This window comes from Cottoperca gobio, chromosome 17, assembly GCF_900634415.1.
Source record: "Cottoperca gobio chromosome 17, fCotGob3.1, whole genome shotgun sequence".
NCBI classification, from domain to species: Eukaryota; Metazoa; Chordata; class Actinopteri; order Perciformes; family Bovichtidae; genus Cottoperca; species Cottoperca gobio.
The window spans coordinates 5603197-5629711 of record NC_041371.1 but is presented as its reverse complement, the minus strand read 5'-3'; the positions used below and the strand labels follow the sequence as shown (position 1 = coordinate 5629711).

Here is a 26515-nt window from a genome sequence, read left to right as displayed (position 1 = left end):
CTGTACGCCCAAAGCGAGAGTTGTGTCCGGATACTCGGCAGTAAGTCGGACTCGTTTCCCGTGAATGTTGGCCTCCGCCTGGGCTGCGCTTTATCACCAATCCTGTTCGTGATTTTCATGGATAGGATATCGAGGCGTAGTCGTGGAGGAGAGGAGTTGCAGTTCGGTGACCTGAGGATCTCATCGCTGCTCTTTGCAGATGATGTGGTCCTTATGGCATCATCAGTCTGTGACCTTCAACAGTCACTGGATCGGTTCGCAGCCGAGTGTGCAGCGGTTGGGATGAGGATCAGCACCTCCAAATCTGAGGCCATGGCTCTCAGCAGGAAACCGGTGGATTGCCTACTCCGGGTAGGGAATTAGCCATTACCCCAAGTGAAGGAGTTCAAGTACCTCGAGGTCTTGTTCGCGAGTGAGGGGACAATGGAGCGAGAGATTGGCCGGAGAATCGGAGCAGCGGGGGCGGTATTACAGTCACTTTACCGCACCGTTGTGACGAAAAGAGAGCTGAGCCAGAAGGCAAAGCTATCAATATACCGGTCGATCTTCGTTCCTACCCTCACCTATGGTCATGAAGGCTAGGTCATGACCGAAAGAACGAGATCACGGGTACAAGCGGCCGAAATGGGTTTTCTCAGACGGGTGGCTGGCGTCTCCCTTAGAGATAGGGTGAGAAGCTCAGCCATCCGTGAGAGACTCGGAGTAGAGCCGCTGCTCTTTTACGTTGAAAGGAGCCAGTTGAGGTGGTTTGGGCATCTAGTAAGGATGCCACCTGGGCGCCTCCCTAGGGAGCTGTTCCAGGCACGTCCAGCTGGGAGGAGACCCCGGGGAAGACCTAGGACTCGGTGGAGAGATTATATCTCCTCCCTGGCCTGGGAACGCCTCAGGATCCCCCAGTCGGAGCTGGAGGATGTGGCCCGGAGAAGGGAAGATTGGGGTTCCTTACTGGAGCTGCTGCCCCCGCGACCCGATCCCGGATAAGCGGTAGACGATGGATGGATGGATGGTGCCTTGATGTATGATTTCATCACGATATCATTCCATTGACAGGCGATAAAATATCACATTGAATTATCGCCCCAGTCGAAGAAATCAACGTGTTAGTTTTTTGTGTAAGCACACTGTCCTTGTTAACAATGTCTATACATTTGTATTTCAGCTGTGTGCCCTTCATTTCTGAAGAGCAGCAACTTGAATGTATGTAGCATCTGCAGCGGCAACATTTCATCTTTTTACTAATTCATTTTTCATACCAATCTCCATGTTCTCCATGTTCAGCTGTCATTGTAATGGAAGGTGAAGGTGGCCTACATTGGAATAATAATAAATCTGTTCCTCTGAATACCTCAGACAATAGCCGAGCCCTGGCCTTTACAGAGGTGCAGAGACAGGCCTTGAGTGTGCCGAGAGCCCTCTTTTTTTAATTGGTCTTGAACACGCTATTGTTAAGGCACAAGAGATGGAGAAAGAAGAAGAGGAGAGGGAGAGAAAACACCCGTGTGCATCACTAGCACATTAGCACAACGCTAACACAGTGTCATTATAATTTGCTCTTGGTCCCACTGGCTAATTAGCTTGTCATGGTGCAGCAGGTCCTGCAGAGTATGTGGTCATTAGACTATAAGAGCAGAGAAACTGAATGACAATCAGTGTTCTCCTGTCATCTTCCTACACTTCTGTTAGACAGTGACAGTGGCAGCACGGTGAGGTGGCGCGCTGTCACTTAAAATACTATATTCTTATGAATTATGGTGGTCAGGAAAAAACGTTTCCCCCTTGTTGTGTTCGGGTTCACTGATCCAAATCCGGACGATTTGTAGGCCTCAAATTTGGTGACAGGAATTTCACAGTGTCATCGCTTCAGTGCTGCAACCTGCGTGATGGTGAGGAAGAAATGTTGTAATATTTACATCTACTTCTAGTAATTGCACTTTAATACTAGCAGCCATTGAGCTTTATTAAACTAGAAGTGACTACTTACAAAGGGTACCTATTATGTTATTAATATTTTATTAACGCAGTAGTACAAAAGGTACAAATGCCGCTTGAGGGATCTGGTATTTTCCTCTCTAATTACCAACAAAGAGCAATGCTGTGCATGAATCTCCCATGCAACACTGTCACAACATGGCTGTTTTGAATTAAAGAGTAAACAGCCTGTTTTAATCATAGAGGAAAGTCTAGGTGCCAGCATCTTTTGTCTCTGTAACATGAGCAACTGAAAAATTCATCAACTGATTATTAGTGCTGGTTCGCATCACACCGAGGGGTTGCTGATGCCTCAAAGGGGAGGGGGGGACAAAAAAAATGTTTTTGGGCACCTGAGCAGATGGCTGAATGTTATTAAAGAGACCTCACAGCCCTCGCATCCAGGCAACCTGATCGAGGTTGGACAAACGAGTGTCTGCGAGTCAACTCATCTCCTGCCCTTCTGCATGTACCTTACACAACTTCCTGCACAGCCTCAGAAATAATTAGCCCTTCAACACTTGAATCGGAGACAAACTGAAAGTGAATAATGGATTAAAAAGCTCTGGGAGAACAACAGTGTGCTGCTCACAATACTGAATCATAACAACCATCATGCTGTGCAGGAACAATCTATAGCACGGGAAAGCTACAATCATAGCCAGTGGTGAGTAGAGTAATCAAAACTTTACTCAATAAAAGTAGTGGTACAAGTCATTTTTATATATATATATATATATATATATATAAAAATATATAAAAATGACTAATTTTATGCAGATATGATTGGCTGGTAGGCTTCTTATCTTCTCTATCGCTGTCTGACAATCGCTGTGCATGTGAGCTCAGCTGAATATAAACATTATTTATTTTATGACTAAAGTACATGTAACAGAGTAAATGTGACTCATTACAACCCACCACTGTAAATAGCGAATCAAAGGGCATATTCATACTTTTTAATTCTTCCTTTTGGAATTAAGTGTTTATATTTGACAAAAACATCTGATCAGTTGTTATGGCGATATCTCAGTATCATGTGATCAACGTGTTGGAACGTTGGATCGGCTCAGTTGTCGTGGAAATAGTTCCAAGGCTCCACTCTTAGGTCTTGTGTTGATACTGAGATATATTCCTCACAATGTACATGTCACAGGCATCGTTTCACCAACACTATCACGCGCTTTCTGTGGTTTGTGGTTACGGGTTTCAATTATGTGTGTAGAGTTATTATCAGTTCAATTTAAAATGTATGTCCCTGATCATGATGTGATTCTCATGTGATCCAGAACATGCTAAGAACCTTTTTTTTTTTTTTTTTTAAACAACAACTTGCTACCACCTGACAAACAAAGCCGAGGAGGCTGACTCGGTGTCATCACAACTCACTGCTCCTCCTCCTCCTCTGCTCCCTCTCCTCCTGTTTCATTGTGTAAACATGACAGAACCCCCACTCGTTATCTGAAGCTGGAGACAGATGGAATTGGTGAGCGTTACAAGTGCAGCACAACAAAACAAGTGGGCAAGCTCGAGTCATTGATGGAACAAATGGGGTTTTGTGATAGGCTGTTTGGCTGACACACTCGGGGACAAAGCCGGCTGATTTAGTCAACGTTATTCACCCTTTTTAACACAGCATCTGAGCGAATCACCAGATGTTAAATTTAATGACGAAGATTCATATCCACTGCGGTTCGGCTCTGCCTTCCATGCAGGGGAGCAGAGCTTTTTTTAAGCTAACAGGTTTTTCGTCTCACCTCTAAGCAAAAATGTGCCTTCTGATTACCAAACTTCCCCAAAAACAAAAAAAAGTCTCAAACTAAAGAGGATGATGACAAATAGAATGTGTTCGGTATCTCCTTGAAAGCTTGCCAATATAATAATTCTCACTTGTGTTTTATTGGCAAGAGGGGAGAGAATTAGATTAACCTTTAATATTGAACCAAAGCTATAAAATCTAAATGGGGCTTGGTTGGCAAATAGATTTTAACTTATTGATTTCTCATCATTTTCCCTTCTCTCTGTCATTGAGGGGAAAAACACCCCTCTCCAACACCTAGCATTTTTACGATTTTTTCGTCTTTGTATTTTGATGAATGATAATAATTAAAGAGCTTCTATCAATCCAAAGATAAGAGCATTTTCTCATTAAGGGAAAGGTCTTATCACAGTCATTTACCTTCTTTCTTCATACTCTTATGAGATAACACTTTGTATTTAGTTACTGTTAAACCTTCGGACCTGATTGTTAGTAATAAGCAGATTTTTGTCCTGGAGATCTTTCTGTTATGTTAATAACCACCTGCCTCTAAACACCAACCGATCCAAGTCATCTTGCTGTGTTGCCAGGGAGGAAACAGGAGAGTACCACATTAGTTATTGGCATCTTTTCTTTAAAGATAAATCACATGAATGTGTTATTTGTAATTTATTACACTGATGAAACTCAACACAGTTCATAATTAAGTTTGAAAACATAATCACAAAGATAAAAAAACATTTTCTTTGGGAAAATCTGTGGTTGTTAAACACATAGTGATGTGGCACCGAAACCCAGAGAATAGGACAGTGCTGTATCCTTACGCATCGACACGGAAAACATTGAAACATCACATGCAAGTGTTTTGATGCTTGTTATACGCCACTAAGTGTTTCCTTTATTGTGCATGTAAAATAACAAGACTAACTGTCTACAGCCACGCTAGCGGCTCTTTGAAGCACAGCGGAGCTTTGAGTTAAATGCTAACATCTGCATGCTAACATCTGCATGCTAACATCTGCATGCTAACATCTGCATGCTAACATCTGCATGCTAACGTGCTCAATCTGAAAATGCAGGTTAAATGTTTGGATTCATCACCTTTTTTTTAGTTGAGTCGTGTTAGCATGCTCCGAAGTATTGGACAATTGACCTTGTATGTGACCTTGTGATGGCCCTAGATGTAAAGGGAATATCATCTGGGAACCATGAATGTTTGTGCAAAACGTCGTGGCAATCCACCCAGTAGTTGTTGAGATATTTCAGTCTGGACTGACGGACATTGTATTTCATTAACTGCAGCAACCATAAAATATGCTATTGGAGCTGGATTACCGCGGCTGATGGCACCAGACGTGTCCTCCAATTGATCCTTGGATTTACAGTGTACTCATTCCAATTATAAGGTCTCGAAAGTCCTGTATTGTTGTTTTTCGTCACTACCTCCCAGAGTCGGGGGTGGGTAATTTGGGAACTTGCTTCCTTCCTTCCGCTTATTGATGTATCACCAATATTGTAGTTTATTTTAACACACTGCAGTTGTAAATATGTAAATAAGACATGATTAAGACTATTGCAGGACTTTTTTACTCGTTTGAACTGCTGGTTTGATGAAACGCTCTTGTCTATGTTGCAGGTTCAGCTTTCATGATGATGAACACGTCGGGACGCTTTGCAGGGCAGAAGGCGTTACTGCTGACGCCGCAGCTGAGGGAGAACGACACCCACTGCGTTACCTTCCACTACTATATAGGAGGCAGAGACAACAGCCACCCAGGTCACCTTAATGTCTATATCAAAGAAAACAACAGTCCCATGGGGATGCCTGTTTGGAACGTGTCAGGTCCAGCCACTCGCTCTTGGGGACAGGTAGAACTGGCCATCAGCACCTACTGGCCCAACTTCTACCAGGTGAGGAAAATGTTGTCTTGATTCCACATTATTCTTTTTGCCTAACGTCTCATTACAAAACTAGGTTTCTCATTGTGAGCAGCCTTTATTATCAAGCCAAAGTCATTAAAGCCTGTTCACTGGTTGGAGCGAGAAAAATGTATTATTTGAGAAGGTCCAAACAATCGCACAATAGCCCATTCAACACACCTAAGATTATTGATTTCTGGGGCTACCTCAGGTATCCATGGTAATCTGTTCTCTCTCCCTTCCGTCTGAGCCACTTCTCTTTTTTCCAATTCTGAAAACTCATTTTCACTTACCAATGCACATGACTGCTGGCAGGGGCAAGGTGATTTCACACTTGCCTGGCTATTAGTCTTCGTCGGGGCTTGTTCCACGAGTCCACCAAATGTTAATTGATGCAGAGAGACCCCTTAACCTCCCAATGGGAGATGTTCCCTTGGTGAATTATTTCATTACGGCCTGGCAGAGCTGGTCCACAGTGGAGCCGAGGGGAGTCCTTCTGTTTGCTCATTATAGCCACCCGGATAACTTAGTTAAGAAGGGACACCACTGAGCTTCTCACTGCTGAATGCAAGATGGGAGCCTTAATGAGAGGCACACGGACAAAAGAAAGAGAGAAGATGGGGGGGGAAGGCAACAGGATGGTGACCCTCGTGTGACATAATGATGCACAGTCAGTCTGCTCTAAGGTTTTTTTCGGATTTATCCTGTGCAGAACTTTTGCGCCTGGAACGAAATGCAGAACGCGAGTCTAAGCAGCATCATTGAAATCATTTGAAATTAGGAAATGAAACGTTTTTGCTCAGCTGTTTATTGTGAAGATCAGACACTTTGACTTGAACTACGACAAAACAGTGTGTTGCCTTTGAAATCTAAGTGAAGTTCAGTGACACCTGAACATTTTGACATGTTGTTTGCCGTGTGTTTCAAAACACCTCTGCACGTGGGGCGAGCGTTTAGGCCCAAATATTACGTGTAATGCGTTCCAGTGTGTTCAGGGAAATTCCCAGCACCTGTTACTTTTCAAACCCCAGCGGAAGGTCTGTGTCTGTTTGTAATTGTTCCAGACCCAAACTAACAACATGGGTACATTTGAGGATGCTAATGATCTTAGCGTCACTCTCAGTCAAGAAAAGAGACCAATGCTTGAAATTGTCACTAATTAACAACATGGCACTAATTATAGGTATCCTTAATTGCATAGAAACCTACGCAATCGTCAAAGGGAAGCCACCTGATACTTGGAAATTGTTTTTTAATTACCGGTAAGGCTTTCAGTCATCATGAGCCTTTCAGCCTTTAATAATTACTCTTCTGTCAGGTCATCCCTAAAACTTTTAATTGAGATCGTCATGTGTTTCCAAAACTGCTGAACACCGTGCCAAGAACTATCATTTTCAATAAATGTAATGTGTCTAAATACGGTCTGCACATCTCAAAATATGTATTTCTTGCGGAAGATGAACACCCATTATTAATCCTGATGAGGGAGAAAAACATAAATGTCCTCATCTATCTTTATTTCAATACAGTAGAGCCTATGGCAGAGCTAATCAATCTAGCTGTAATGTAGTACTTAGCCAAGTCCCTTAGGGATAGCCAGTGCGGTGATGTAGACATTGAATGTTGGGTTCACTGTGTGTCTCTCCGACAAATGAGAACGCTGAACTTTCCCGTGACATCAACAGCTTTCGTCCCATGTGAATATTTTCAGTCTGTGGGTCAGGCCCAATTATGCACTGCACTATCATTGATGTTGGAATCAATTATATCACAGCTATTAGGCAGGCTGACTGATGTCTGTTGCACAAACAAAGGATTTCAATTAGAGAGTGGGGGCTAGTTCATTTGTCTGGTGGCGATATATGGAGTGGTTGGCCTTTTAATTTCCTTTAAATTAGCCTGTAATGAGGCCATAATTGGCACCCGAGACATTCACTTTCATATTTCATGAGACAAAAAAAGAAATTTATAATTAGACAGCCTTATCTGAAGGCATCCTGCCTCCCAGATGACAATGGTAACTATCTCCGCCTCCACATTACGAGGCTACAAAAGGAATCTCAGAGATGTATGTGTGCGCAGCCTAGCTACGGCTAGCAGAACATCTGTGTCTGCGTGAGACCATATACGGAACATATCCATTAATATATACCATTCAGTGGAAGATATAGGCTTTATATTTAGGAAATAATGGCATGCAAAACATGTGTAGTCTGAGTGTGTGTGGTGTATTGGGTCTCTGTACCACACCCTGGGTTTGGGAAGGGACTGACATTCCTTTTCCCTTTTTAACATAGTGCAGACCAGCGAGTACATAACTCTGACATTCTGCTGGGACACGCCCTCTGTCGGGGCTTAGGACCATTTGTTTTGCAGGAGAACTTGGCCCTTAAAATAGGGTCATGTTCGTCCCACTCAGCACGGGTGTAGTTGATTTCAGAGATGGCAACAAACATGTCCAACAAGTAACACGAGACGCAGAGCAACTGTTAAATGCAAACAAGTATGCTATATATGTTCACACTCTAGAGAGGTATCTACTGATGCAGATAGTTTTGGTTTCAAGTATTGACCTCATGAGATCTATCCTCCAATCAACAGTTTTTGTTGTAATAATGCAATGTGGTATAAGTAAATCTATAGATTGAAACTTGCTAGTAAGTTATAAGAACGTTGGAAGGACACGCAAACTCAGAGATGGCTATACAATTAGGAATTTTCATAATGTTATTCAGTGCACAAGCAGAATCCCTTCCCCCCCCCCCCCACATTGTTTTGGGGTGAAAACACCGGGACAACTTAAATCAATTGATTAGCATGCGATATCTCTGCGGTGTCTCACCCCACCGTACACTGTCTGTTTGTCACAGACTGTGTGCTAATCGTCTCAGGGCTCAAACTTAATTTAAGACTTGCATGTCATAACACCTATCAACTGTGACATATTGTGGAAATAATGTCAGTGGCCTGCAGCTGTGTGACCAGCTGCAGCCCAGCTAAGAGCAGATCGCATTAGCAGGAGCAGGACTTCTCTGTGCACACGGGCAGCCTCACTCAAGTGCCATTTGAAGACATCTGCCCATTTATCATTGGTGTTATGAGTCTCCTCTCTCCTCCTCAGATTGTGTTTGAAGCCGTAACCTCAGGGCAGCGTGGCTTGCTGGCCATCAAAGACGTCGTGGTCCAGGGCCACCAGTGCAGTAAGTCCTTTTTTCCCTTCACCATAAAAGAATATCATCAAACATTCATTGTCCTTTCCATGACACCCTCCCAAATACCTGTATCGTTGTTATATTCAAGGCCTCCCAGTCAAACAAAAGGCCTTCAAAGAGTACGCTACAGTCAATCCAAAGCGTAAACCTCCCTCCTCTGAGCTCCCTGAAGATTTATGAGCATACAGTTGACATGCCGAAGTGTGCTCTGGATATAATGTTGGAGTGGCTGTGTTAAATCTATCCTTTGAGAGATGGGGAGAAATAGTGTAAAAAGAAGGGGGACGCAAAACAAATACCACCATACACTTTGCTGCTGCTTGTGTTTGGATTCCACTATTTCTTTCCCTCCCTCAAGGATATTCAGTACAGCATCTCATCTCTCAGATGTTGGGAGTGCTGCTACCCTTGCCAAATATAAGCACTTCAGAGTGCGCCGCGGAGCTAATGAACGTGTAATCACTCGCATATTTAGATTTTTTCTGCTTCAGCTTTTGGGATAGGCTGCTGCTGTTGGAGAACAAGGTTGAGGGGCTCTTCAGGATTTGCCATGTCTTTGCGTTTGAGTACCGAGAGTCATGTTACTCCATGTGGCACTCCTTACGTTTATACAAAGAGGTTTTCACACTCTACAGTCTAAGTCTAAATCAATACCACACAGGTTTTCATTAATTGATTTATACTTTACCCCTCATAGCTGAAGTATCAAGCTCTGATTGTCAGGCGCTAATGACCTGGTTACCATTTGAAAGCAGCTGAATTCCTACAAATGTTTGGTCAATAAGATGGATTTATATAGCGATAGGTGTTGCATATAAATGTAGTTGAGTAAATCAATGAGGCCTTGCAACGTGATCAATGTATAAATGTGCAAAAGTGTGTGCGGATCAATAACCCGCTCAGTGGAAATAGGGTTTCTTTGAGTGATAAGCAAAGTGATCGGAGAGACTCATCAGTGGAGCGCAGCCAATTCATTTTCTATTTATACGACCATGTGGAATATCTAGCACAAAGGTGTGATTATGCCACTGGGTGGTCTGCCTCTCCTTGCATCATTAAAGAAGACATTAGCGTTGAGAAAAACAGATTTGTCTTTTTTGGCACCGGATGGATTGACAGGACAAAGTTATGAAGGAGGTGCAGTTCAAAGACGAGGATGTACAATATTAAGTAGAAGTGAAAGTCTTGATGATGAAAGTGATAGAATTAGCTTTTTGCCAAGTCTTTAGAGATTTGGTTATGTTTCAAATCAAGGTCGCTCCACTGAATTGCCCTATTTTTTGATGCAGAATAGCGGTGCTAATCAAAAATGTTCTACATAAGTTACTTTCTATGGACTATCCCAGTCAGTGTGCGCACCGATAATGAGCACAGTTGGAGAAGAGAATAATGCTTTTGGAAAAATCCCCTCAATCAATGAAAGGATGCAGTTAAAAGACAGCAGAAATTGGGTTTTTGGTAGGTGCTAGATCGGCCTCTGGTGTCTCATTTCAAGGATTTAGGTGGAATCCTCCTCACAAAGTGTTGCTGCCCTCCGGCGCTTTGGGTTATCACATAGTGTAATAAAGAGCCCTTTCCATTCAAGCCCACTTCTCTCAGTTCATACAAATCTTGGCATGAGAGTTACCAAGTGGGTAACAGTGAAATCTTTAGACACAGGAGCATAAATCTTGATTCAGCCGGTGAACCGCTACTCAAGCACCTGGTTGTAGTGATTAATTCTTATTTAGTACAAAGCCATTTTAGGGAAGTTGAACGCTTCATCTCTGCATGTACTCTTGAATGACTCTTCTGCAGCTGTCTGATAGATGTTTGCCTTTGTTTCATAGTGAACACACCTCACTTCCTGACTATAAAGGGAGTGGAGGTCAACGCTGGACAGACTGCATCTTTTCACTGCACCGTCAATGGACGCAAAAGGGACAATTTCCGCCTCTGGCTTCAGGTGACATCCATTTTTATCCTTTTTACTTACACTCTAAATCAGAGACTCGATCAGAGGGCGGGATCAGTATTATAAGTGGGCCCTCTGGAAATGAACGTGTCTTACTGAACAGACCCTACTGTCTGAATATGTAATCTTCTGATCGGCAGTGCTGCAGTTTTTTAAGAAAGGGTGCAGGTTTATTTCTTCTGTAAATGGGGAAATTAGAAATGTAGCATCTGCCATTTAATCTAGCAGGCTCTCCAATAAGTTCCTACGCAGTATGGAAAGGTAAGTGGATAAGTAAGGACAAAAAATACAAATATTTGTTTCTAGACTATTACCCGTATTATGTTTTCTATAATATAGAAATTCAGAATTCCTGAAAATAAATGAATCATGCAAGCAGAGTTTTCTTCATCTGCCATCTGTGTGAGAAAGCGAGTTTGCTGTCGTCGAAAGCAAAGTCCGAAGTATAGATTTGACCGAACGCACACTCCTATGCAAACAAAAGCCCTGTAGCCTGGGAAAGTATGTCATATTAAAAATGTAAAATGTATAGGAACCCTGAGATGATCGAGGTTTGATTTTAAGGGGATAACTGGAATGGTTAACAAATCAACATTTTATTTGAGTGAAATCAAGCCAGATGGAAACCATGTTGTGCAATCTTGATAACACTGTTGGCAACCCAAAAACAGTGAAATGCGCGGTAAACAAAAAATATAAATAGATAATCAACACCACAGAACAACACATAGCACTGTAGAGATAATTGTGCTTGTTCAATAACTCACATTATATGGATCCAATGGTTGGGTAGCAAAAATAATGAGGCGGGAGTTACTTGGTTATTTTAAACACGCTTAACCCTAATTACATAGAGCCAAATGTAAACAGATCCACCACAGCCATAGAAAGTACATCTTACTGATTGGCTCGCATATTTCCATTTAGATTGCACAACAGCTAACCTCAAACATAGTTTTGGTGAGCAGTTTAACCGCAGCTCTAAATGATAAATGGTGCGAGGAAACAACTGACAGGTGGCAGTGAAGAAGAGATAATATATATCATGGCACCTAGTCATGTACCATGCTTACGCAAAGTCATTCCCTTATTCCGGATTGCGTTTTTAAAAGTTGGTTTCAGGAAATACAAGTAGCTTTTATAGTTAACTGTATAAATCATTTGAGAAAATTCCAGGTGGGACATTCACACATTGCTTTATTGTGCCCATGTGTTTGGGTTTTCACCTGCTCCCCAGATTTCCAGAGGCCTCTGTGTCTGGGAGGCAGGGGATTACAGTTGTTTCAGATTCACCGCAGTATGGTCTTAACCTATATAGATGTTGGCTCTGTGGAAACTGTGTACTATATCCGGCACAACTGAGCTGCACAGCAGTCTTGAATTGACCTTGTTCTGAACAGCGAAGGTAGTGCATCTGGCAGACATAACCCCGCCGGCTCCACTGCTAAGCACACTGTCACACACGTGATCAGTGGGAGCATGACGCCGGGTAAAGGTCCTCTGCCAGGTACTCCATCATTTTAACAAACACGTCCTCATTAGCACAGGAGCTGGAAAACAAACATTAAGTGAAGTCCCCCGATGACAGTAATGAAGAAATATTTCTAATGAACAAATGTCCCCCATCTGCCTGCTGTGAGGGGTGACAGCTGGGGAGAGCCCACTGCGCGCTTGTGTGTGCGCTGCGCATGTGTGTGCGTGCATTCCCGTGTGATGAATGTATTCCTACCATCAGCCACCGATGGGAATGATGGGACACAAACAAACACGCACGAGATCAGACAACAAGTACAACCAGAGTCTCTGAAACACACAAGGTCAGGCCACTTTGCTTATTAAAAGTTTCCATTTTGTCGGCTCACTTGTGTCTTTTGTCTCCGTTCCAAACAGGGCATCGGTGGACGGGAGGCCCCGATGAAAGCCACGAAACCTTGGAACAACCGGCGCTTCATTGGCACTTTTGATGTAGAGAACACAACCAAGGGCGACTCGGGCCGCTACCGCTGCATCGTCCACTCAGACAAAGGGGTTGGAGTGTCCAATTATGGGGAACTAACCATAAAACGTGAGTATTGGTCCCGGAGCAGAGAGAAACACAAACGCCACCTATCTGAACTAACTCGGCACAGACGGCAGGAATGTTTTCCATCCACATGACCTCTGCGCATACAGCAAAGTCAACAGGAGATAAACAGGAAATGCTGCATGTTCGTAGATGAAAATGTGCTCTAAGGCGATACTAAAAATACTTGCTTTTTATGTTGATTTGTTATTCAGACGACTTTAATACTTCCCCTCTAAAGGCTGTCCTTGACTGAGCATAATTCCAACTAAAAGATCACAAAGGGTTTACAGTAACCTCACTGATATTTCACTCCTGCAGTCATTTGATATGAATTTATGGAGTCGTCTGAAACTAAATCCTGCAAGGCCTCACTTTCCTACAGCCCTATAGCCCGGTAATGGCCTTCTATATTTCTTCACCTCAATTTTCTCCCTGTGCTCTCAATTGAATTTACTGCCCCGATTCTTTTTCCCTTCTTTTTTTTTGTCTCCAAGCTTTATGTGATTGATAGGTTTAATCCTGGCTGTCCAGATCGAGGTCTGTCAATCATGCGAGAATGGCCGGGCCCAGACACAGCAGAGAGAAGAGGGAGATAAAGTCTCTCTGCCTGAGTGTATCAGTGGGTTTCAGTGGTGTACTCAAAGAAAATTTACTGACACACTGGAAGCACTCAAAATCACACTCGTGCATAAATTCAGCAACACAATCACTTGCACATCCTCGCACTTACACATACTTGCTAGACGGCAATATCTTTGCTGATCGCTGCTTTCAATGTGTTACTACATTTATTTTTACACAATACAAACCTGTGAAGTGCTTTTGTCATAAATATTTTAAATAATTTTCCACATTTAGGCCTTCATCAAATCTTTTAATGCGTCCTGCTTTAAGTTCTTCAGAGATGTCACACCTCGATGACTCCGCCATAAGCCGACTCGTCGCGGGAAGAAAAGAGGCGTTTTCACGGTTATGAGTGCCACACATAAAAAAAGGCTGATATCTCCTCTTATCGTACCAGTCATAAAACAAGTGCTTAACCCTCCTAGCAATGTGTCTGAGTTGTAAATCCTCCTTAAATGTGTATTCACCGCTTCCGTGACTCGTTTTTAGAGGAGTGACCACGGAGTGATTCTGTGGATTATGAGCCAGCTACAGTCTCATATCGCTCCCCCCCCCCCCCCCCCCCCCCTCCCCTCATTACCATACACTGCCTTTTTCTTCAACATGAGGAGAGTGAATGCTTGATTATCCCAGATAATCACTTCTGCCTTTCATGCCAGTATTCAGTCAGATTTATGTGCCTATGTGGAAGAGCACTGCATGTATTTCCAGAGCGCCATACGGATCGGGCCGGTGCAGTCCCTTCCCCGTGCCTCCCTCGTGATGGGCTCTCCTGTCGTGCAGCCAGTGGTTCTGAAAGGGCGATAATTACTCCCTGTCCGAGTGCTGGCTCCTTTCTTGGCCTGGTTAGAATCACCTGGAGCCCGCAAAGCGTTCACTGAGCCTCAACATAGCACTCTGGGCCTTGCTACCGACTCGAGGCTGCCGAGGCGCGGCCGTGTCAGCACTAATGAGAAGAGCCAGCGAAAATCGAAGGCCGACCGTTTAAGCTCGCCGTTTTTCTGTCGCCCACCTCTTCTCTTCTGCTTTCGGGAGCAGATCAATTTGTACAACAACGTAATGAGGACCTCTTGCATCTTAGCAATAGAGGCTCAGTGGATGTAACGGGCAGATGAAAGGATTCATAATAAAGAATCAGGTCTAACTATTGTAACGAGAGAGCAGAGTGGCAGCTCTAATTATGGCTTTCTGTGTGGTGAACGACAAATGGGTGGCCATTTATGGAAGTTTGTACCGCTGAACGCTTAGCATATTATAAAAGCTAAAATAGCAACAATTCACTGGTTCCAGCTCGTCACATTGGAGGATTCTGTGTGTTTCCTCTATCGAATATTATTCTGAATTGAATATATTTGGGTTATAGACTGATGGTTAACAAAGCACAGTTAAGGACCACTTTGGGTTCTGAGAAATATTCATTCTGACAAAAGATTAATCAATTTGTTTGACAGTTGCAGCCCTAGTATGTTGGTTCTCACTATGTCTTTGCCGTTGAGTCCATGTGCACGCCACTGTGACTGTTTTTCGTTGCATGTGCATGAGTTTGCATTTGTGTGCTTGCGTTCTGGCAGGCGGGCAGGTGCTGTGGTAGAGGAGGGCGCAGCTGTCGCCAGGCCGTTTGCCTGTCTGGTCAACATCATGACAGCAGCTGCTTGCTGACCCTCACGTATGGCTGCCACTGTCATCTGCGTGCTGTCACCCATCTCCAGCCAGCACAGAGCTCAGTTGGGGTCCTTTGCAGGGCCCCGCTGCTGCGAAGCCGCCTCGTGAGGCTTAAACAGTGGGAATTGAGTTGTTAATATCCTAAAGTGTTCCAGCACTTGAGAGTATTTCATACCGGTAATCCGTTATTTTCAGTGTGTCTGCTATGGCTGTTGAACAGAGGATTACTGCACCTACAGGAATTATTTCATCACTGTAAGCTGCTGTTGCTTTTGTGAAGCAATAACTTTCCAAAGTTAAATGAAATGCTTATTGCTGTAATGCACAATTCTGCTTAGTCATATCGTTGCATAAATGGTCTCAAGCGATAACGGCAAAAATAGGATTGAATAGCATCTATGTATTACAGGGAAAAGCATTTCTCTGTAGAAGAGGAAGGTTGATGAAATGTTTGAAGGGTTCTTGCTTGATACTTTGGACATTCGTATCCAACAGCCTGATGCAGATCATCACAAGATGCAGAATCATAACTTTAGTGGATATTAGTTTGGTTGACTTTCATGTTGAGTTGTTAAGTTTCGCACACTACGAATCAGTCATGTCTGAGTCAGCAGCCAGAAACTTTGTCACATTGTGCATCACAAGGTGTTATAATCGAATGAATGTGTACTGGCAAATGTGTCAAAAAGATCTGGTAACAACCTACATGACACTCGCCTCCCTTGAGGTAGGACGGTTTGTTTTTTGAAATGATAATGTGATATTTCTCAGTTGGACTTTTAGCAAGTTCTTTTACAAAATTCTTACTTTTTAATTTGGTTCTTTTAATGGATAAAGATACTTATAGTCCTGCTATAAGCAAAAGAACTACAAGAAAACCTGAAGTCTCTGAAACCCATTTTATACATTTAGTCTTATTTGATGTTAACACCATTACAACACCAGTATTTTAATGCACCATTGTACTGTCATGAATGGCATGTGAGACTGTGCTGCTTTCTGTTGTTTTACTTAATCTGAGCATATTGCCACTTAAATCAGTTAAATCCCATTTAAAACCAAACAGAAGACCCCAAAAGACCATCAAAACAAGCCAATGGTTGAAGCCAGACTTTGGATCAACTCCTTCTTTTGTCTGGCTCCAACGACAACCAGACTGGTGCACCGCGTGCAAGTCCTGGAGGACACCAGGTGGATTAGCTGGTTCGCTTTAGGTGATGTTTGACAGCAACACTGGGAGCTTGGATTAGTGGGATTTCAGGGACCTGCGACTGAGGTCATGGTACGGTAACCATCTGCTGAGGGAGATCCTCCAATGCTCCGTAGGACAACAGCCCTAATGTGTCTGGAGACTTCTCCCTCTCCATGACAACTTCCTGAGACGCAGCCAGACGACTAATGGTGTTATTCTGTTCATTAGAGCTACTCACCTCGGCCTCTGGGATGCGTAACTATTGTAGTACGTGACAAGGGTAGATTCCTAAGCAACACCTTGGCTGTGTGTTTTCGGTTGCACCAGGAGACGTGAAAGACACGCCGGTGAGATTGGTGAAGGTGTCCCTGTTTGAAAATGGTAACTGGAACAAGCATTTCTGTCAAATGTGACTTTAAAAAGGGGACGATAAAAGTGTTACTACTATTTAAAACATATCATGTGTTGGAATTGTGTACCTTTTCTATCGGTTAGTACAGTGTTTGACACAAAGGCTGCAAAACCAACGACGAAACACAAAGTGCATTTCATACAAATCACATTTATATGCAGCTCTTTTGTTTTAAAAGTTATGTATTTGGTGGAAAAACAATGGATTACATTTTGTTTGGAGATGATATTTAGTAGTTATTACAATATCTGCACATTAAACAACTACAGTCATTTGTAGGAGGCTGAAGTCAACGTAATAAACTGTGTAGTTGTGTTTTAGGCCCCATCAATGGTATTTTAGCTTTAAATAGAATTACAAAATTCCACAACAGTCATGAGTTGAGAGATTAAACCATCTTCTGAATCCGACGGGATATGACAACGACGGTAATTGTCAATTAATGGAGGCTTTTTTTCTATAGATTGAAATCAATAGGAGCCGCATTTTCCAAGGTTTGGAGACTTAGTCAATGTACTGCTGCTGATGAGATTCCACACCAAGCTGGAGCGATCGATCACTGCGTGGCTCTTCTTGAATACCTTGATTATTGGGAAACATGAAGACGCTCTTCGTGTGCTTAGCACAGATTTTGATGTGGTTGATTGTATGAAAGAAGGAATTGATTTTGAGCGTCTTGTTTGCTCGTTAAAGGCATTTCTCCACATTTCTTTGTTTGCCTTTTTTCTTTACACAAATTAAAATCATAATTGTTTTCTTTATTATCAAGACTTACAATACGTTTTTTCTAACATCGATCAAAAACTTTTTGTTTCCCCCAAGAGCCCCCAGTGCCAATTGCACCCCCCCAGCTGACTGCTGTCGGAGCCACTTACCTTTGGATCCAGCTGAACGCCAACTCCATCAATGGGGACGGGCCGATCATCGACAGGGAGGTGGAGTACCGCACTGTGTCCGGCACCATGTACGACCTGCAGCCCGTAGACAAGACCACGCACAAGATCGGCCACCTTGATCCAGACACAGAGTACGAGATCAGCGTTCTGCTGACCAGACCTCTGGAGGGAGGCACCGGAGCCCCCGGACCCCCTCTGAGGGCCAGGACCAGATGTGCAGGTGAGGCCAAACACAACGTTACACACAGAGCACCACTGGGACGTTAAGAACGTTCTACATTATGTTGTTTCTCAGTGTCGCAAGAACCGGCTTCAAGGCCGTAGACTAGAGAGAAACACCCACGTGTCATCCATTTATTTTCAAATGAGAAATGTGCTTCAAGGGGCAATTGTGTCTTCTTGAGCTGAATCCACGCTTCTGCCTAGGAGGTTATGTTTTCGATTCGGTTTGGTAATCTGTTACGGAAATACAACTGGTCGGATTTTCACAAAACTTCAGAATCAGGGTGTAGCATGGACAAAGGATACACGCATTATTTTTCATCTGTGGAATGGCCTTGTTGGGGTTCTAGTTATCTTCTAAAGTTCCAAGGTTTATTCTGTTTTTTATAATACAGAGATACAGTACATGCCAGCACTGTACAGTAAGGTCTTATTAGATACAAATTCAAGTACACCTCCACAGTTCAAACGGTTTTTAAGGCACTAAACATCATACAGCTTAAACTGTACGTTTGTATGCACTTCAAACTGAAACTGAAAACGCCACAGCTCACAAGCATATAGGTAACCTGCGAGCAGCAGCTCTATAGCTTGCTTTGTTGGTCGGTCGATCCTACGAGGCTGAAATTTGGCACGGAGGTCAAGTGTTTGTAAGGCTTTCTGAGTGTAAATGCATGAACGCGTGGATGCATGCGTGTGCACGGTCGCAGCTAAAAATACGTTTCTCTGACGTTTTGTTGCAGACGACTCGGTCAGATTACTCCTGTAACAGACCTCGCAGCACAACACAGGAGTTGGCAAGCAGCCCTCTCTCAACTCTAGCTTGATAATTAATGACCTGTCAATTACACATCAAATGTGATGCGCAGGGAAGAGCAGGATGTGGAGCTTTTGATAACTGTTAGAAAATAATTTGCAATTGTGAAAGCCAGAAAAAAGGTTCACTTTTACTGTCAGCTCTTTGCATAGTTCCAACAAAGATACTCTGCAATACAACAGAACAGAGAGATTTACTCGAATTTGTAACAATTCTGCGAAAGAATTAGCAGTTCAAGCCGTTCATTCAGCAGTTTATTATTATTTTATTAGTATTGCCTTAGGCTTGTTGTAATTGCGTTTGCACAATCCCTAAATTACTTTTACAAACAAAACATTTCAAAAAGATTCCTATTTTTATAAATCACCCCCTGCAAACAATAAATGGCCATCAGGGCTCCATTGTTGGTAAAGCTCCATTGTGTCTCCTCTAAAAACTCATTGCATTTGAAGCAAATAACCGCAGCTCACAACTGCCCAACATATATCATTGCCATTTTACTTTGGTAATTATTTTTCTATAGCAGACAAAAGCCCTCTGTGTTTTCATCGTCTCCACCTATAGATCTTCATTAGGATTTTTTGGCATATGGACATAAATTGTCTATTTTCTAAGTAATGTATTATCCGTGACCATCTGGAACAATTAGAGCTCTGAATACTGTTTAAGCATAAAAGAAAAACTTAAAACCCTTATGAACCAGTGGGGAAATAACCGGTTTAAGTAAACTCTTTTAACTTCCCTTACTATTGGGCACAGCTGTGTGTCACAATAATTTGATATGATTTATAGCCAGCTCAGCAGAAAACTGCCCTGCCACATGGTTAACTCCTATAACTACTTGTTTATTCGTCTTAATTCTCATTCCAAAGTCCCTGCAAGTTTCTAAATTCATCAGCAACACAGATTGATATCATCTGTGACGCAGAGTGGCACCCTAAATCTGGATCGTTATATCGCAGATATACTGTGGGCATTCAAACTGAAACATGTACAATAAACACTTTGATGATATTGTACAAATTGCCCTTCTCACAACATTAACCAGCTAAATTCCCATGCTGTACTGGGATGCCAACTCGAGGAACAAAACAAACCAGCCTCAGCATTTCCCCAGGCTAATGCTGTGAGGTGTCCAGAGAAATGCTGATGAAAAAGAGATTTCTCCCCCCCCACCACCACCCCCACCCCACCCCACCCCGCCCAGGGTGTAACCCCCTCTCCCTACTGTGAAGGTCATGAGCTTATTCATTTTTAGTCTGGCTGATAGAAATGAATGGCCCTACCTGTGCAGCCTTCTGAGCCGGGCGCAGCTTCTGCGGGGGTCCTGCACCTCGGCCACCCCGCCGATCGCAGTCGCGGAGATTGATGGCCCTGGTTCCTGAAGTGTGTTTGAGGAAGCAGCTCTTGATCTTGTCCGGCACTCTGCTGGTCTTTGCCACTGACAGGCCGGGCCTCAGCAGAGCTCCTAATTGAACGGTTAAGACTCACAGGGCTGTGTGATACATCACTGTTGATACAGGCAGGGCCCAGAGACTCACTCCCCCTCTCCCCTGCACTGCTGTCTGGAGGCTCTAATGAAAGTCTGCGGCCAGTTTAGAGCACTGTCTCTCACATAATTATTCATAGCCATGCCTTGGTCACTTCGCAAACTGAGCAATGTTTCTGATGACAAAGGATGTTTTAATTCAATCTGCTGTAAAATAGGGAATGTATAATGCATGCCGCCACCAATTCAATTCAGAAGCAGGAGGAAGAAAGGGGGCAGCTTTGAAAGGTTTTCTTTCCAATGAAGCACTTCCATTACTTTCCTAGCGAACATCAAAAGAATGTCCTATCCAAGGCTCTGTGATTGCTCGAGGGGGTTATTTGTGGGTTTCAAGGGTTTTTCGGAATGATTCAAACAACATTTTGCTTTTGCATACCCTCATGTCTTTCGTCCGCCGATGTTGAATTTCACAGTTTGTTAACATTAGTAATTTTTTTCCAACTGGCAGAAATTACCCGCCAAACATTTTTACAAGATACAAGCTACAAGATAAAAAAGCATTTGCTAACTGCACTCCTCTTCCGTGTGAATCGTGCGTCTGTGTGAAGTTGTTTACCACTTCAGAGTTCTCTGCGCTTTGGTAAGTGCTACTTGAAGGAAGACACTGTTTTATCAGGTGGTGCCCTAGGATCACAGCAGGGTGCCCTGCATTTCAGCAACACTATTGAGAAACCATCTCACACTGAGAAACCATTTCCAGCCCACACTAGGAAGGCAGATAAGACTCCTTAAACAACTTCTCCTTGGCTGTCTGAGTTGTATTTTAGATCTGTGTGGAAAAGTATTATCCAGTCTCTTCAATTGGTAATCTGCTTTGGGTTCAGACGGTCACAGACACATTTTGAATATGGATTCACACCACCTTTTTTTGAAGCAAAGATTTTTAACATTATGTATTCAACCCGAATCTGCTGAGGAGTGTTACTTTAGCTACTTTTAACAATGTCTCAATCAATCAACTCTATTATTTTAAAACCATTTTGAAGTTGATTGAGCCACGGTAAGAAGTGCACATGCATGTAAGTGTTTTGTCTAACGCAGCAGTCTCCGTGGTAGAAGAACACTCTGTCCTTTTGTGCCTCATCTCCATCCTCATGGCCTTTGCTGGCCGCTTGCTCTCGGGCGCTTTTAGAAACGGCAGTACACGATGCTCCATGCTGGGTCCAAACACCTGTTCAGACTCCAGCCTCTGCCAAGTCCACATCTCCATCTATAAGTTGTCTCCATCTGCGCTCCTGTGCCACGTGGGAGTAGTCTCATCTGTTTGTTTTTGCTTTGCCATTCTGTTGCACTGAGCGCTATTAAACACGGGGGAATGAGCGTAATCAGGGATCAGCGTTCGCTTAAACACTCGTTTGTAGCAGTGGTGAGTGGGGAGGAGCTGCGCTGTTATGTTCACCCACACCAAGGTTGGTTATTTACATTTAGCCTCCTGGCTAATTTGTGAAAGACCAGGTCTGTTTAGATAAATAGGAATGATGCCTATGTCTCACGTGTAGCAACATGGAAATGGCAGTAGTGGTAAAATCACTTTACAAAAATCAAGTACAATAGGTTTCTCTCGGTGACATTGGTGCCGGGACATAACAACTTCAAGGACAAGTGTGAATGCTGCCGCAGTGAATGTTAAGCCGATTTTCCAGCAAGCCCCTTTCCATTATAAAAAAAAAACCTGCGAACTGTTGTAACTTGTATTCAGACAATCATGAAAGTTTTTCAGAATGAATATAAAACTTTACAATGATGTGTGTTTTAATAAAGTTTTGCTTTAACAACCTTCTAAACGTGCAGAAATAAAGAATTAAATTGGCTGCAACATTTGCAGTTTTTAAAAACTTTATTCCAAATAATGATTTAAATCTTCTGATGCACATGATCTGTTCAAAAGCTTTAATAAAACATTTCAAGCAGAGAGTTTCCAGTTGAAGTGAAACATTTTTTACGAATGCTCACCTGACTAGCTTTCAGAAAACTCACACCACACCACTTGTCACCATCGATAACATCCTGCTGTTAGGTTTCCGCCTCAGGAAGAGCATATCTTAATGAACTAGTTTCCATAAAATAAGGTACTTAATAAGGACATTCTGATCTTCATGTAGACGTAGAACTCAGATGGATCAATTGTCCGCAGAAAGCTAGTTTTAGTATGTCGGGTAGTTTTGGAAAAAGGTGAAATATTTAGATAATAGTTTACCTAATACTAACAATCAATTCCCATCATAAAGGTCCTACATGGTTAAAGAATAAAAGAAGCAGAATATGAAGGATGCTGCGTAGCTGTCACTACAAGTTAGCAATACTTAGTGTTTGCTAGAACGGTCTGGGATGCCAATGTTACCCTGCCTGCTTTATTATTTTATTAACAAAGGTGGAATGATGATCTGTCAGCTATAACTGAGATTCTTCCCCCTCTATAGCTTCATGCATGTCTACAGGGCAACTTGCATCAGTGAGGTCTAACCCTCTTATGATGCTTCCTTTCTTTTTTCTCCAGCTGAGATTGAGCAGATCTGTCTTTGTGGCTCTAAAAGGAAATTGTTTGCTAGGTTTGATGTGTCTAATTAATGCTATTGTCGCCTTGAGGCATGAATGGAAACCCACTTCACCTCACTATCTCAGATAACATTGGTGTGGTGTGTCAGCCACAATAGCTGGCAGTCATGTGGCCTATAGGGTTTATATATTGTCTGAGGCAAGGCGAATGAAAATCCTTGGTCCCATTGAATTTGTGTTCCTTTGTCAGTCAGAGAAAAACAGGGTAGATTGAGTTTTTGGTGTGCAGGAAGGTTATAGGAGAACCACAATAAAAGTCTTTCTTTTTATCACATGCAGTTGGAAATAGAATGGTGAATTGTGTTCTATGATATTGGCTCTGCAAATGGCAGATTGCATTCTTCTCAAGGACACGTATTCAAACAACTGCTGAAAGGAGAGTGAGAGACAGAGAGTGAGAGAGAGAGAGAGACTCTGCATTTATAGCCGTTTCATTATTATTATTTCCCTCATCTCCACCACTCCGTCTATCTGTTCCTAAAACACCAAGGAATCCAGACTTTGAAAACAGATGTGCACAAACGATACTCTGGTGACATCCACGCAAACTTATTCTCTTCTCACTCTCGAGCTGAGCTGCGTCTTCAGCTTCTCACAAACAATTATCATGGAGGTTGTTTGTAACCTCAACTCTTAAGCCCCAAGAGAATGATAAATAGCTGTAGTTTAGTCAGGCTTGGCAAGATCCTTTTTTTTTCTGTTGTTTTTAAATTTGAACTGAAGTGCTTCTCAAGGTCTTTAAATGTTTCTATTCCTCGTCTTTAATTATTCATGGTCTATCTGCTGTAATTTTTGTCACAGATTTTCTCCATCCTTTTGCTGAATTATAGATGTCCCATTCCCCTTGCTATGCGTCCAAGAAGCACTCATTCAGTCTGGTTGTATAACTCTAACTCAAGAACATTTGTGCGTCTCCGCCTCAACTAAAGGACAGGAATGTCAGGAAGACTTGGATTTATATCCTGAATTCCCCCACCTAGATGGCTAGATCTTAGATCCCATATATCTCCTAAGTAGGTGGCTCAGAAAAACGCAGCAACCATTTCACAAAGTCAAGCGCTTCACTTTGATTTACACTCTGGGTAACACCCTGAGTTGAGTGCGACACATGCAGGTTTTTGGCGACAAATGACAATGCCACACGGGGCCATCTGGGGAGTGTTGAAGTTGAAGAATCACCTGAGTAACCTCCCACTGCTCCTGTAGAGATTGCGTGCCCGTTCGGTAAATGAGGGCTTGTGTTCTTCCCGTGTGTCAGCCCTAACCACAGGCGTTCTCCTCGGGAAGCTGAACACAAAAGACTGACAGTAGAGATGGGTCTTTGGGCATGTGTATGCGTTAAGACGGATGGGGGAGGACGGGGTCATTCCTGCCTGTCACTCTGACCCCAATCACCGCACAGCATATTGGTGGAAACGAAATGAAAGATTGATTTAACCAGTTCCACCTCCGCTGCCTCCGCTCTTCCCATCAACTGGCTGTCCATTTGTTTTCATCCGGTTGGTGGGCTCACCTTTTGCCCCTGAGGTAGACTTGCGAGGTTTGTTCTTTTAATCCCTCTAAATCAGGGGGGGGGGGAACCTTTTTCCTATCAAGGGCCTTTTTTTTTTTTACAACATCCTTTGAGGGCCATATTAATTATTGAACTCGTAACCTCTGCAATCCTTTTTAAGACTCATTTCACTTTTCTTTCATGCTGTGCAAAAAATCTAATTTCTTTATCCATGTATCAGAAATCCTTTATTAGTCCCACTACGGGGACATTTATCTTGTCACAGCAAAAGAACATATGAAGTAAGAAGGCAGAACACAATAATTAAATAGAATAAAAAATAATTTAAGTACCAAGTGGTTGATAGAAAATAAAGTGAGTATTGCACATGGCAGTGATAATTGCACAGCAGTGGTGGAACAGTCTGTTCTTGGTGTGGGGGTCTACCTCTCTATCTCTCCATGTTTGTATGTTACGCTCTGCAGAGAGCTGCTTGTTGACGCACTCGTCCTTTCAGCTCGTGCAGTTTGGCATGTTTCTGTAATAATGCATTTTTATTATCATTATTATTACACGTTCCGCTCGTGTTGTGTTCAAGGACCCTGACCGTGGCCAGGAAAAACAGTCAGTTTATTATTATTTTTTGTTTATTGTTTTGCGTGTGTTTATGAATTGCCGGATCAAATGGTCTCGCATGCCGTATACGGCCTGGAGGCCGGCGGTTCCTCACCCCTGCTCTAAATGGTCAGTGAACAGTGGAAAATACTTCCCACTGACATTTTATACCCGGTTATTTATTCCATTTCTGTTTTTTTAATCTAATTTTTCGATACTGCTATCGACAAGTGCAACTTTTTAATGATCTGGTATCTTATAGAAAAGTCTTTAGCGATGGCAACATCACCTCAAGTGCTTCACTGTTGTCCTCTGCAGCACAGTCTTTACTTCATCTCCACCCCACTAAATGCTGCCATAATGATTCATAAACTGTGGAACCCCTTTTAGCTTTAGTGGGCTTTAAACTACTGCAGTATGATGCAAAACATGATGGAAGTAAGTAACGATTAATAATTCATGAAATTACTGATTTCAGAGCTATCGGACATATACTGCTGGAATCTGCGGACCTGCTCTCTCCAGTAACAAACGTTTATCCGACGTCCATTGAGGATATGCGTACATGATCGTGTTGTAGAGATCAAGTGAAAAAGGCTCTCCTTCTGTCTTACTGTCTCCCAATAATCCATCTCTAGTATCAAACGTAATCTAGTTAATTGTTGTCCATAAAGGGTTAATGTGCAAATGGGAACTGGTTGTAGCTCATGTAACATGACTTTCCTTCAAGCGCAGATGTGTCAAAAATGAAAGAAAATCAGGCAATAAGGAAGGGAGGGAAGCAAAAGTGACCTAAAGGTTCAAATCATATTCATTGTATTCACACATTTGAGGTTGTTGGCTTTGTTATGGCAGCATACAATAGGGTGGTCTACCCTGAACAAGGACGAGCACTGACTAGGTATGACTTGACAGTCTTCATGTCTTGTCATGCATCATCCTCCTGTGCTATAAAGGCCTATCTTACTTTCCCTTTTCATTTTTTCACTCTCCATTCTATTCAGTGCTGTGAGAAGGAAGGCGTTCGGCCATTCATCTCCACCCCTACAGCTTCAGGGGGTTCATCAGACAAGGTGGCAGCCCAGCCCGGCCCAGCGCCGAGGCTCATTCTGTGGTTTCAATTCGATCCAGCACATCGTAGGCCCCCTCCGCCCCTCATCCTCACCCATCATGGCAGTCTCATTTATCATGAGGCCTATAAAGAAGGACTTGATAGAGTGAGGAGAGACCACCACCATTCAATAAATCCTTGTGATTATCCACGCCTCCAAGGTGTATGGGCGAAGTGTCTGTGTGTGTGTGTGTGTGTGTCCTGAGCGTGTGGGCATTTGTCTCTGACTTTGTAATGGGTGTAGAGGGTGATGTTAGAACACAAGAGGTCCATGTACAGTGCCTTTTTAAAGTGCTATCAATTATAACATGTGTACACGCGTCAACCCCAAGGCTTGGTTTGACTTGTTGCATTTGATGAACAAAAACCTTGGCACTTCCACCCTTCCCCCTCCTCTGTCTTAGCTTATTTCCGCAATCCACCCATCCACCCACACATTGACTCCCTCCATCTCTCCCCTCTTAACCCCCTCCCTCCTCCCTTTCTTTT

At 42.9% G+C, this 26515-nt stretch overlaps 1 protein-coding gene across 12 annotated transcripts in view; it reads left to right on the top strand.

Moving 5' to 3' along the window:
- The window catches only part of LOC115022547 (receptor-type tyrosine-protein phosphatase mu), a 146020-nt gene that overhangs the window by 42471 nt on the left and 77034 nt on the right, over positions 1–26515 (top strand). For all 12 annotated transcript variants that reach the window (XM_029453576.1, XM_029453574.1, XM_029453575.1 and 9 more), the window contains exons 3-7: positions 5364–5638; positions 8769–8847; positions 10689–10804; positions 12704–12878; positions 17591–17884. In XM_029453576.1, coding sequence (XP_029309436.1) covers positions 5364–5638; positions 8769–8847; positions 10689–10804; positions 12704–12878; positions 17591–17884 — 939 coding nt within the window. The remainder of the gene's footprint in view (positions 1–5363; positions 5639–8768; positions 8848–10688; positions 10805–12703; positions 12879–17590; positions 17885–26515) is intronic.